The sequence below is a fragment of the Mus caroli genome, chromosome 7 (assembly GCF_900094665.2).
Source record: "Mus caroli chromosome 7, CAROLI_EIJ_v1.1, whole genome shotgun sequence".
In the NCBI taxonomy this organism is placed as follows: Eukaryota; Metazoa; Chordata; class Mammalia; order Rodentia; family Muridae; genus Mus; species Mus caroli.
In genome coordinates, this window is record NC_034576.1 from 106,507,269 (window position 1) to 106,520,860 (window position 13,592).

Genomic DNA, 13,592 nt, shown 5'->3' on the forward strand with positions numbered 1-13,592 from the left:
CTGCTAATTATTGTATTGGACCCTCTGCTCATTGTACTCTCCTATGCACTTATCCTGAAGAGTGTCTTGAACACAGCCACTTGGACTGAACGACTCCGGGCTCTCAACAACTGTCTGTCCCACATGTTGGCTGTTTTGGTTCTCTATGTCCCTATGGTTGGTGTGTCTATGACTCACCGCTTTGCCAAGCATGCCTCTCCACTGGTCCATGTTCTCATGGCCAATATCTATCTGCTGGCACCTCCTGTGATGAACCCCATCATTTACAGTGCAAAAACCAAGCAGATCCGTCAAGGAATTACTCGCCTCCTCTTGCAAAGAAAGGTGCACTAAAGAGTTTGTATAGAAAAGACTACTTTTATAAATGTAACATGGAGTCAAGCATGAATATTACTGCCATAAAATTGTGTATACCAAGGATGTGGAGTGGAACATTTGCTTAATAGATACTCCCAGCTAATAAAAGAAACATTATTGCTTGACTAGAACTTGAAGAGATATATTTTAAAGCTTAAGTTTGCTATTCTCTAACCACTTGTCTTTGAGATTGAGAAAANCATTTTCAAAATATAAAGCTTTTTCTTTTTTCCTCACAGTGTTTTGAACATACGATAAAGCACATAATCTCATTTTACAAACTCAAAATTGTTTTTTGTTTTTTTTTTTGTTTTGCTTTGTTTGTTTGTTTGTTTTTGGTTTTTTGTTTTGTTTTGTTTTGTTTTTTGGTTTTTTGAGACAGGATTTCTCTGTCTAGGCCTGGCTATCCTGGAACTCACTTTGTAGACCAGGCTGGCCTCGAACTCAGAAATCTGCCTGCCTCTGCCTCTTGAATGCTCGGATTAAAGGCGTGTGCCACCATGCCCGGCTTCAAAACTCTTAAAAGATATGAACATGCTCTCTGAAGTTATAGCCTGTACATGTCTCTTTCAGTATTAAATGCTAGAATTTAATTAAATGCAATATTTTACATAATTTTGACCTATAGGAATAGAAAATTTTCTTGAACTAGGAGACCAGTTGAAGAAAGAACTAAATATAAATATTGATCCTACATGAAAAGTCAAATGAACACTACATATCAAGAGCTAAAGTGGAATAAGTTTGAGAATCTGGGAGTTTTGGAAACTATACATGTGAGAAATAGTTCAGCTAATTCCATACTGATTTCATATGAACTGTGTGATTTCTTTCCAGAAGTCAGCAATGCTCTGGGCACAGAAGGACACCGAAGTCATTTTATTATTTCTGTCATTAAGCTTTCTAGTATTAACATTTACTGGAAAAAGTGAAAGTAAAAGGTAGGCTGACCTAGGTCTCAGGTACTAACTAAAACTTATCTGGGGTCAAAACCTATTCATCTCATTTAGAATTCATTCCTACCCAGATTTTTTTTATATAATATATACATTTTCAGTGCTTCTATTGCTTACATAAATTATATACTCAATGTATTTTCCAATTTCTAAAAACCATTTTTTTTTATTTTTGAGGTTAATAATAAATCATTCTACCCTCCTCTTTCATTCCTCCAAACTCTCCTATATACCTGACTTACTTGCTTTCAAATTCATGGGCTCTTTGAAAATAGCACAGGATAGCTAATTTACAAGCACATATTTAAATATGTATGTATATTTTGTCAAATACTTTTATAATAGGATAAACATTAAAATAATTTTAAACACAAAAATATGTTTCACAGTGAAAACTTCGTTGGAGGCAAATTAAAAAAAATGAGTTAGCTGCAACAAATGTATTGATATAAATATCTGTTAGAGGATATATTCTTAAATCACTGACATCAATTAGTAAATCATTACAAATATAAATGCATGAAGTGCATGATGAACTCTTGTAAACCTGCTATATCATCTCTGAAAATGAGCTCGCACCAACTGCATACATATATTGTAAAATATTAGCCATCAACCTAAAAATACTGAAGCTAGACAGATTTCTGTTGTCTAAGATAATATATAAAGGACACTTTTGTAATTGCTGTTTAAAACAAAATAAGCACTTCAATACATTTCTGTGTATAGGTGATTGATGAACTAATATAACAAAATAGAAAATATTGTCATTGTAATTTGAGCCCTTGAGGTGAGGGAGGCTAAGGACCTGGTACTAGACCTAGGAACCAGCTTTCTGTAGTTTAGAAGATGAGAGTATAGTCACCCCTATTTTATGATACTTTTTATTAAACCATGGGCAGAAAGAGTAAGAAACAATAGGACCTGTGTTGGTGGAGTTGAGAGAAAGGGTCAGGGAAGAGAACAGAACACACCTCACAGCATGCTGAAGCTGATGGAGGCTGAGGGCATGAAGGAAGAATGGGGAAAGACAGAATATCTAGGCATGATGCCTGCACAGCTGAGGCTCTTCATATTTTACTGTAAGGCTCAGTTGAAATCATTCAGTCTATGAACATTCCAGAGTCTTTAAGAACACATAGAAACTGAATGTGGAAAGTTTGCATGGTGGGTTGGATGAAGAATCAGTTCCTTTTTTACAAAGTGTCCTTGTAGATAGGTTTTCATACAGTTTATTGTTTAAACATGACAATTTCAGAGTGAAGTGGTATTCTTTCATAAAGAGGAAATTGTTAAAACCATGAATATCTGGTGGAAAACAGAAAAGTACACTAATTCAAAGGGAGATTTCCAGAATCACTACCCTTAGGGTGACAATTCATCCCTAAGAATCAGTAAAACATGAATGTTTAACTTATTTTAATTTAAATATTATTAAATCTCAAAACTTATGTTTACTGGCTACTCTTTAAGAATTTGGATTGATTTACTACTTCTACATTCAATTAACATATCTGATTAAAGAAGAAATGTTGGGCACATATGTACATGTATATCAGTAAAATTTAAGACTTATGACATTTATCATTCAGATTCAAGCCTGCAGTAATGCTTTGAATTTCTCTTTTCCTTGTCAAATTACCTAACATAAAACTTTCCTTGTATTACAACCAGGGTTTATATATTTAAGAATAATCCCTGCCCTCTGAGTGTGTGATTCAGATCGATCCCTTCTTGCAGGAGAACAAGTTGGCAATTCCCTGTTGGATTGGACGGGTCTTCACACTGTATATGATAGGATTGAGCACTGGTGGCACAAACAGATAGATGCTCGACATAAGTGTGTGGACCACAGGTGATGCATGCTTGGCAACTCGATGCATCACAGACACACCAATCATAGGCACATAATATATAAGCACTGCACAGATGTGTGACACACATGTGTTGAGGGCCTTCTTCCGACCCTCACCAGAAGCAATGCCCATCACTGTGTAAAGAATGAGCCCATAAGAGACCACAATGAGTAATGAGTCCAGTCCAAAAGTGGCCAGGACAATGGCCAACCCCAGGATGCTGTTCAACCTAGTATCTGCACAAGGCAGTTGGATCAAGTCTGAGTGAAGGCAATAGGAATGGGAGAGAATATTTATATGACAATATGGTAGTTGTTTTAAAAGAATTGGAAGTGGGGCCATGAGTGCAACACTCTTTAGTGTAATACCCAGACCCATGGCTATGATCCGAGGCAGAGTTAGAATGGCTGTATAGCGCAGAGGATTATAGATGGCTACAAAGCGGTCATAACTCATGGCCAATAGGACTCCTGACTCCATGCCAGAGAAAGTGTGAATGAAGAACATTTGTGCCAAACAGCCATCAAAGTCAATTCTGTAGGCATCAAACCAAAGAATGCCCATAACAGTGGGCAGTGTGGACACAGAGACTCCCACCTCAGTGATGGCCAGCATGGAGAGGAACAGGTACATTGGCTCATGGAGAGCTGACTCTTGCTGCACTGCTGCCATGATTAGGCTGTTGCCCACAATGGCAACTATGTACATGATGAAAAAGGGAATGGAGAACCAGCCATGTTGGGCCTCCAGTCCTGGAATGCCAGTTAGGAAGACTGATAGGAGATCAAGACTTTCATTGTTCTCTGTTCCCATGACACCAACAGTAGAGATAAGTTTTCACCTGCATTTGAGACAAACGGCAGTTAGCTCAAACCTGTTAAGTCACACTTACTAGTATCCCTGTAGAAATTGACATAAGAAGGTGAGAAAACTGGTAGGGAAGTAACATAGCAGACATTCTCATCTTTCTCCCTGGTTCCCTGAAATCCCATTACTCACTCGTTGCATGTCAAAGAAGCATTTCAGATTGCTCAATCTCATGAGAGATTGCTGTTTTGTTTGTTCACTTATAAAATTAATATGTAAGATTCTCACACTTGAATGTGTAGAAGGAAGAGAATATTGATATTCAGGACTCATGCTTCTGATTTTCTAAGGTGGTCGAATGAATCCCACTTTGATCTAGGTTAGCCATCACAGAGTTGAATTTCCACTCTGTATCTATAAACCTGTAACTCTGACTGTAAATCTGAGGAGATCAGAACACCTTGGTAAGCTATCATACCCATGGCTTCTCACTCTGTTCCAGACAAGAAGAAATACATTGATTACATTGAGATTCTGACTTTAGAAGGCATGAAATTGACATTCTGGTTGAAAATGCAAATGCACAAGCTACTTCTGAATGGAAGACATAGTTGATCAATGTAACCTCCCCCACTCATCCCGAAGTCAGGGTGATCAGGCTTGACTGTTATCACCAGGAGATCATCAGGAGTGGAGCCTGCCACCCTATCGTTCTGCCACTCCCACTGCTACTACCTGCCGCCTAGCCAGATTATTCACGTGGTTACCTGCAGCTGGACTCTGAAGATGATTTGGTGGGAATGGGCCCCTCCCCCTTCTTCATAACCCCATGTTTCTGAATAGTAAAATTGAACTTGGATCAGAATCTCTTGACTTAGCTCCATCCTTTCTTGCACCGCCTATATTCCCTCTTTTCTTCCAGATTCCAAAATGCCTTCCAGGCTCGAACCCAGACATGGGAGCCGCTGGCCGGCCTCAACAGATCAAACCTATTGATGATACAGTGCTATGAAATGAGGTTTGGCTCAGAATCCATGGACTGAGGGAAGATACAGATAAATGACTCAGTTGGCCATCAAGGGGTTACTCAGAACTTTTATGAAAGGTTAGAAATATGTGATGAGCCCTGGTATAATGTAACCTAAAGAATGGAGAATAGCATAGTAACTCATATTTGTAATAAAAGAAATGTGAATAGTAGATAAAATGACACAGATATAATTGGTATGCAAGCTGAGTAAATTCCAGTCATGCATTTAGTCATTAACAACAGAATAGATATATACATCACAGCTTCTGTGTGAATCCTTCATGATTATCCATAGCTCACATAAAATTGTCCACACATATGAAGAGCTTTTAGAACTGCTCTGCTGGACAGATGAACAGTTAGAGCCATGTATAGTCAGCCAAGGGAATATGAACAGCAATCACCATGTAGAAAAGAGCTCGAAAACAGCGAGACTGGCCAGATAGCCTATTTTCCTACTGTCTGCAGTCCTCCTGCAGAGCTCTGGTGAATTCCCACAAAACTCATCTTGAGTTTTCCTAAAAACAAACTGCTCTCCTGACAGGTTAAATATCCTTCCTTATGTCTCTTATTTATAATTCCTCTAATTTCTACTTCACACATTACATTCTCAACCTTAATTACATAGTAATACTGAAGAATGGAAGTAATTCGAGTGATATCCCATGCCAACTAAATTATGTACCGAATACAATTACCTTTATGTCCTGGAGTGAATGCAGCAGGCAAAAGTGCCTTATTCTTACACAGTGCAATGGCAGTCTTCTACACTACAGTAACACTAGCAAGCAATCCTCAAATCACTATTCACTCCCTTGTATTACAGTGGGTTTTCATTCTGGATTGCAACTCCACATTTCCTTGTTGTTCATCATCTGCTGGACTCCCCTTTCATCCTTTGCCTGGCCCTTTAATATGCTCATTCACCAACAAATGTAGCCTAGATAAGGCATTAGTGTTATACCTTCTTAGAGTCCAGTTAGACCAGTTTGTCTAATGGAAGCCTGAAGCCAATAATGTAAAATGTAAGTTCTCAGTACAATAAAATGAAATAGATAATCTTTCTCTACATTTTTCTTGTCTTTATTACATGTTGCTTTGTATCTGCTTAACTCCAATATACTATAGTTCAATTTACATGTTTTATTCATAATCTCGCTATGACATCTTGTTACCAAACTGTCATCCATGGTCCACTTAATTATGCTCAATAATTGGATGTTTACTGCACTCTAAAAACACTGACATCAGCCTATCTTATTGTCTTACAAAGAAATCTCTTCTTCTGGATTTGAATATCCATGCAAACATTAATCTTAATCTGTGAGCATATATTTTCTTGTGTATTTGTTAGTTCAATATCTGTATCTCCTACTAGACTGAAATTCCATCAGAAAACATGGAGAGTGCTGATTTTCTCCAATAAATCCTAATAATTGCTCAAGTTTAAATACATAGTAGATTTTTATAAAATACCATATGAATACATAATTTAATATGTAATCAAAAACTAAAAGTTTTAATATGGCACTTTATATTTTTTCCTCCTTATAGCATGTTTATAATACTAAATTACTTGGTCTACTTCTCAAAGTATTTGGCTTTAATACCCAGGTTTTCTTGTCAAGATTCCCACTGGTTAAGAAATTTAACACAGATCAATAATGTGATGCATAATTTGTATGGTGACAGTTTTTCATAATACTGTGTAAGCATAAATCCTAACCTTTATGCTTTAAGTTATCTCAATCCTAACCTTTATATTATTTTTGAGACTTTTCATATTTTAACAGTGACATTCTTCCTTCAGCAAAATGCTACAATATTATAACATACTGTGACAATCATTGTTTATATTTTACAATATTTCCACTGAGAAGTATGCTTGAACTTCTGGAAAACAAAATTTCTCTTATATTGAAAGCCTAAATTCTCAGCCTCACCTATGGCCCAGAAGTGAATCTCTTTCAAAGTTACCTTCTTAATCCTTTACAGATTCCTGCATCATTCTTAGGACAGTCTACAGTTTAGAACTGTGGCATTCTACTATTGATTCTTTATTTCACTCTATAAATATTCTGATACTGTTGATTCCCACAAAGGGAAATGTTCCCAAATCATTCCGGTTTCTTGTTCTGAGGATCTTATTCTTTCCTGTCATCGGCACCCAGTTTTCTTTAGGAAAACTTACCATGACATCACTTGGAGCTGAGAGGCAACTCTGTGCTGGCTACAGAGTTTATACTCTAGAGGTGAGTAATTCCCAACAACTGGTCTTCCTTTGCTTTTACTTTTTTATCATGTGTATTATATAGTGCTATGGTATCTGACTAAAGGTTAAAACCTGTGAATATGTGTTCAATAAAATTGTTTGGAAAACTGGTGACATTCAATGAAAAAATTGACTTCATGGCCAGTCATTGTGGAGCATGCCTCTCAGTACCTGGGAGGCAAAGGCAAGCAGATATATGAGTTCAGGGCTAGCCTGGTCTACATAGCAAGTTCTAAATAGAGACACCCTGTCTCAAACAAATCAAAACAAACAAATAGATTCTGTAACTCACCCCTACTAAAATACATGCTGTCCTTCCTGTTGGACTCTGAGCTTTTTGGAGGTCATGCTTCTGTCAGACCAAGTACCAACACTGCACTTCCTGTGACTGTGATTCCAAGGTATGCTTTTGAAAAACTAAAAGCATAACTAGATGGACAGAAGCTCTGACATGATGCTCAGTCAAAACTGGAAGTCCTGGGTTCCACATTCTAAACAGTTATCAAACCAACAGCTGCCATAAGGGGAGCTTTGGAGAACAGAGGGGACCTCAGTGAGGATGAGTAGAGCCAAGGATGAAAGGAATGAAAGGTAACAGGAAGGTAACTTAAAGCTCATGCAAGGAATGTTTTTCCCAGAGTTAAAGCTACGCTGTTTATGGGCAATGGAGATATTGAAAGGCAGAATAAGCAAATGTGGGAGTGAGGAGTAGTGCTGGCAGTACCTGCTGACCTGGGATTAAAGTTCCTTTCAGCTCACTGCCAGACCCCAGGTCTTAGGTGGCAGGCAAAAGAATTCTCACCCACTCTGTGATAGAATTTCATGGCTATGGATCAGTGTGAGACATGACAGACCCGTATCATCATTATCATCATCATCATCATCAATCAACATCATCATCACATGACCTATATTACTAAAATGATATTTAGTAATCCCAGCTGAAAGCACCTGGGAAACTATAGGGCATTTGAATCCATACTACTCTTTCTAAAGAAGACCTATATAACAATGGGATTTGTTGACTTATTTATTGTCTTAAAACTCTCTATCATGGATTAAATAACTTGTAGCACATATTTATATACACACAGGCATTAACAGAAATTTTAAAATACAGGACTATAATTATAGAACCTGAGAAGCCAATAGAATGATGGATAAAAAACACACTTCTTGTACACATATAAAGTTCAACATCACCTGAGAGGGCTATATGAAGTAATTCTTAGATTTACAGTTGGCCAAAGTTCATAATGGTTGCACATTGGCCTTAGGCAGCCACTAGTCACAAACCAAAGGTGGACTTTATATAATCTAAGCAAGAGACCTGAGCCTTTGGGGTTCTGTTTTTGTCCCAGTATGATACCAAAGTGTGCTGGAAAGTGGAGAGGGTGAGATCTCACCTTGGGGATAGTAATCAAGAATTTAAAAAAAAAATCATTTACCGTGGAGAGGTATTACCCTATCTCCCCAGAGACCTAGAGAAATTCAACTGCTTCCATATGATGAAGATAGAGAAAAAAAATGATTCTGAGATCACTATATGTAACTCCCCTCCCTGCTCAAAAGCCAGCTCACAATGAAAACTGGGCCTGGAATCCAGAAACATGATCTTTGAGTAGTGAGTTTTAAACAGTTTCAGTTTCCAGGCAAAACATAGAACTTATGGATGGATAGGACTTGGAGTCCAGGGCTAACCTCAGAATTTTAGCGATAGAGAAAATTATCTTGGCTACATTCGTCCATGTATCCTGTCTCTTCCCGAGTCAATTCCCTATTCAATACTTCCACCTCTCACTGAACCCTCCACCAACGTCCCCTAGTTCAGGGTCATCTCAGGGCCATGCAGGAACATGAGGTTCAAACTTACAGACATATTGGTTGAGTCTTACCTATGTATTCTTATTATATCATAATAGTAATAAATTAACTTTCTGCTTGGAACTTGTTTTTCATAGAATAAGTATCTGCAGAGACAGATACTCAAGTAAGAAGAGGTAAAAGGCTTGCTTGACTTGAGATGAATGTAGTGTACATAATACCCATACCATAAGTCCTGAGGCAGGTCCTCATTTCCCAACCTCTAGTATGTTTTTCCCACAGTTTCTGTTCTTCTCAGTAAATATTTCATGTTACCGCTTTTTCATTTTGGTTTCTGATGGAATAAATCCTTGTTAAGGAAAGAATGGAAGGAAGGCTACCTCCTCTATCTGTCAAGTACTCTGCAAGAGTGGAGAGGAAGATGGAGCTTAGCAAAGACATTTCTCATTCCTCTGAAGCTCTGAAATATTGGAAGAACAGATGAAAATAATGTCTACTTCCAGTGTTGTTACACTATTAGCTTAGCTGGAATAATGAGTTTGAATCCTGGATGTGTAATTCAAGAGAACTGAGACCAAATATATATATATATTTGCCTACACACCCATCAACAGATAAATGGATAAAGAAAGTATGTTATATTCATGTGATGGGGTTTTAATCAGAGAGGAAGAGAGTGAAATTGTGCCTTCTTCAGGAAAATGGGCTGAACTGGAGTTTATCTTGTAAAGCAAAATAACTCAGGTATAAAAAGACAAATATGTTTTCCCATATAAAGAATATAGACGTAAGTGTGAATTGAAATGAAATGCACAGATAATACGGAAATAAAAGGCAACCGTGAGAACAGAAAGAAATCTACTAAAGGGAAGTAGACAAGGGGACAAGAAAAAATACAGACAAATATGGTCTGTTCTGCAGCTGTACATATGTGTGAGTGTACATATGTGCATTGTGTAAGCATATAAGTGTGTACATGCACTTGTGTGTATGTGTGCCCACATGTGTGTGTATGCATGTGTACATGCTTGTGTGATATATGAAAGCAAAAGAGGGTTATTTGGAGAAAGAAAGAAACAAATAGAAGGGAGGAGGAGAGACAAGGGAGAGACAAGGAAAGGTTGTGTGAGACTGAAACCAAAGAAAATGATACATCTGTATAAAAATGTCATAAACTATTTTATGTGCCCACTGCAAGGTAGAACAGATTCAGAAAGAAAATTTTATTATTTTCCCTCTCATGCAATTCAAGCACACATGTGTTTGTGACATTAAGTTAGAAGAAGGACTATTAAGGAAGTGGAGGAAACTATCAGAGGAGAAATGGAGACTAGAAGAGGGTAATGGGGGAAGATGGTCAAAGCACTTGATACACTTGAATGAAAATAACATTACAAACACATCAGTAAAGCAAATATACACTAATAGAACATTGAACTTAATATTATATTAAAAGTTTAGCATTTGTGAAGAAATCATGAGGTTCCACCTAGCTGAAAGTTTAAATGGAAAGAAAAATAAACCCTTTTTAAGTGTAAGTATAATTACGTAGAGTGAGTTATTTGTCAGGGGACTTCCTAGTCAGGGCACTTTTAGACATGGAATTCACATTGATATAATCTGATCCCTCATCTAACTGCAATAGCAAACTTGCTTTTCTCTTTAATTTTGCCTACTTGTTTGAAAGCCCCATCTAAAATTTTCCATGCCAGGTAGGGTTAGATAACAGTGATCAAGACTGTGAGGGAAGGGAGGCATGTATCATGGGCCAGCCAGTGTGAGGTGGCTGGAGGATGCTCATTAAACTGTCATCTGAAGCTAAGATGATGTCTAACCTCCATCACCTCATAAGGATAGGAATGCAATCCATCTTTGCCTTTGTCACCACAGATTCCACACTCCTGAGATGAACTCAGTCTCCCCCATCTTTAATAACCATCCACTACACTTGAATAATTTCTTTGGACTATGTTCTCCATCCTTCTCCAAAGGAAGCCTCCACATTGAACAAAAGAAATTATGCCTTTCCCCACATACTCTAGGATACTGTTCTAAGTTAACAGTATCAGAATAAGTGAGGGAAATTATTCAAACACAAACTGCTATGTCCACTCTCCAGAATCTCTGTTTCATAGAATTAGAGAAGAGTCCCTGGAGTTGGCATGGCCCACAAACTTCCAAGTGTGGTTCATGATGCTGATATGAGAGTCACATACTGAGAACTGTGTTTCCAAACTCTTAGTGCTATTGTCCTATCACTCTTACCTTACACACAACACTTAGTACCTGGAAAGTTTTCAGATACCCACAAAGCTTTGTAAGCTATAATCATCAAGTTCTTACTTACTTCACTTCTCATTTGGAAAGGTGAATATGGAGCCAAATTGTGTTCTCTGAAATGCTAAGAGGTATTATTATGTTGTTTATTGGACCATAACTGGAGAGTTTAGATTCCAAATTTTTCTGAGAAAATATTTTGTCTCGGGCAATTTTTTTTCTGGCAAGACCTAAATGTTCCCTTCTCCCTTTCATCCTGAAGAAAACACTCTACCAAACCTGTCTGTCAGTTTTCAGGAGCTATTCCCTATCCACCTAATATAGCCTACCTTTATTTCTACAAATATATATCAACACCAAACCTCCATAGGATTATTCTATATTCAAATTTTCCACCTCATTCTTTGTGATTTTAGAATTCCCTGTGTTCAAGCCACTTTGCCCTGCAGGACTCTGTTATTCCTGAAAAAATAACCAGCTCTTTTCAAGGCATCAGTTGCTGCGTCTACATCTTTTGACATGTATATCTGTTCATTTAATAATGTGTTATGCTCACCATTATAACATTCTCAGAAACTAACAGAAGGACTCTCACAGTCATTGGCCAACAACTAAGTTTACCATTGTATAAATTAAATTATTCCTTTTTTTCTTCCTTTTATTGGATATTTTCTTTATTTACACTTCAAATGTAATCCCCTTTCCCAGTTTCCCCACACCCCAAATTACTCTTTTATTGATTCCAAAATCACAGCTATTGAAAGCTTGAGGCCTCTACTTTGGTTCAGCAATATTCTTAAATTTAGCAGGCAAGTTTTAGTCCCTTCTCTTACAGCTCTCTCAGGTTCTGCCCCATTCCTCAGGTCTGAGATTTATGGAAGACTTTGAGCATCCCTTTGCGGATCTCCTTGGTCTTCACGCTATAGATGATGGGGTTGAGCATGGGAGGTACAAACAGATAGACATTGGACATCATAACATGAACAACAGCTGGAGCACTTTTCCAGAAGCGGTGGATCATGGAGACAGCAATTATGGGCACATAAAATGCCAGTACTGCACAGATGTGTGATATACAGGTGTTGAGTGCCTTGAGTCGCTGTTCGTGTGATGCGATAACCAACACAGCTCTCAAGATCAGTGCATAAGACAGAAGGATAAAAACTGAGTCCACGCCATATGTGAAAATTACCACAAAGAGCCCATAGATATTGTTAACATGGATGTCTCCACATGCCACTTTCATCAGATCTGGATGAAGGCAATATGAATGGTGTAGCACATTGCCCTTGCAAAAGGGCAATCTTTTTACAAGAAAGGGGAAAGGAAAGAGGGTAGTGAAACTTTTTGCAAGTATACCCAGACCCATAGCCAGGATGCGGCTATTGGTAAGCACAGTGGAATAGCGTAGTGGGTCACAGATAGCCACAAAACGATCAAAGCTCATGGCAAGTAGTATGCCTGATTCCATGAAAGAAAACGTGTGAATGAAGAACATCTGGACCAGGCAGGCATCAAAACCAACATGGCGGTAATTGAAACAGAAGGTAGCAAGCACGGTAGGAAGTGTAGATAGGGACACTCCCAAGTCATTGAGAGAGAGCATAGAGAGGAAATAGTACATGGGTTGGTGTAGAGGAGGTTCCAGAATGACCAGAGCAAGGATACTGAGGTTGCCTGCAATGGAGATGAAGTAAAGGAAACAGAAAATCAGGGCAATCCAAGCTTGGCCTGTGTTCATCCCAGGAATGCCTGTCAGCTGTAGTGTGGCTGGCTGGAAGGGAGTACCATTCAAGCCTAGCATGGTAGGCAGGTGAGAGAAGACAGATGAGGATTAGGCCCAAGAGAGGACGTAAAGGAAGTCCTTCCCTTTCCTTCTTTCAGATGTCCTGTCTCCAACAGAAAATGTCAGGGATAAAATATACGTGCCTAGATTCTGCCCTGCCTACTAGACTATTAGCTTTTTTTTTTTTTATAATGAATCATATCTTCATTTATTTCTCTACTGCCAGGCCCAGTATATGCCTGAGAACCGAGGTAAGCTCTATGAAGAGCTGATGATCAAATGCAGACTACATACACAAACCCCTCTGGTCATTACCATTAGGTACAATATCCTACCACTTCTTCATATACTCCAGAAATCATATACTTAGAATTGGAGAGAAAAATAGAACTTAAAATAGACTAAATAGGAAACTAGCCTTGCCTTT

At 38.1% G+C, this 13,592-nt stretch overlaps 2 protein-coding genes across 2 annotated transcripts; both read right to left on the minus strand.

The window, feature by feature from the left end:
* Positions 1-3,018: 3,018 nt before the first annotated feature.
* Positions 3,019-4,026, minus strand: LOC110298864 (olfactory receptor 51I2-like). The gene has a single exon (XM_021168387.1). The coding sequence runs from the start codon at positions 3,980-3,982 to the stop codon at positions 3,032-3,034; it is 951 nt and encodes a 316-aa protein (XP_021024046.1). The 5' UTR covers positions 3,983-4,026; the 3' UTR covers positions 3,019-3,031.
* An 8,212-nt stretch (positions 4,027-12,238) lies between these two features.
* Positions 12,239-13,183, minus strand: LOC110298869 (olfactory receptor 51I1). The gene has a single exon (XM_021168391.1). It carries the CDS (start codon positions 13,181-13,183, stop codon positions 12,239-12,241), a length of 945 nt encoding a protein of 314 aa, XP_021024050.1.
* Positions 13,184-13,592: the final 409 nt, after the last annotated feature.

What these genes read in the sequence shown, in the direction of transcription:
- LOC110298864 (XM_021168387.1), bottom strand. Translation starts at nt 3,982, where the DNA reads ATGGGAACAGAGAACAATGAAAGTCTTGATCTCCTATCAGTCTTCCTA.
- LOC110298869 (XM_021168391.1), bottom strand. Translation starts at nt 13,183, where the DNA reads ATGCTAGGCTTGAATGGTACTCCCTTCCAGCCAGCCACACTACAGCTG.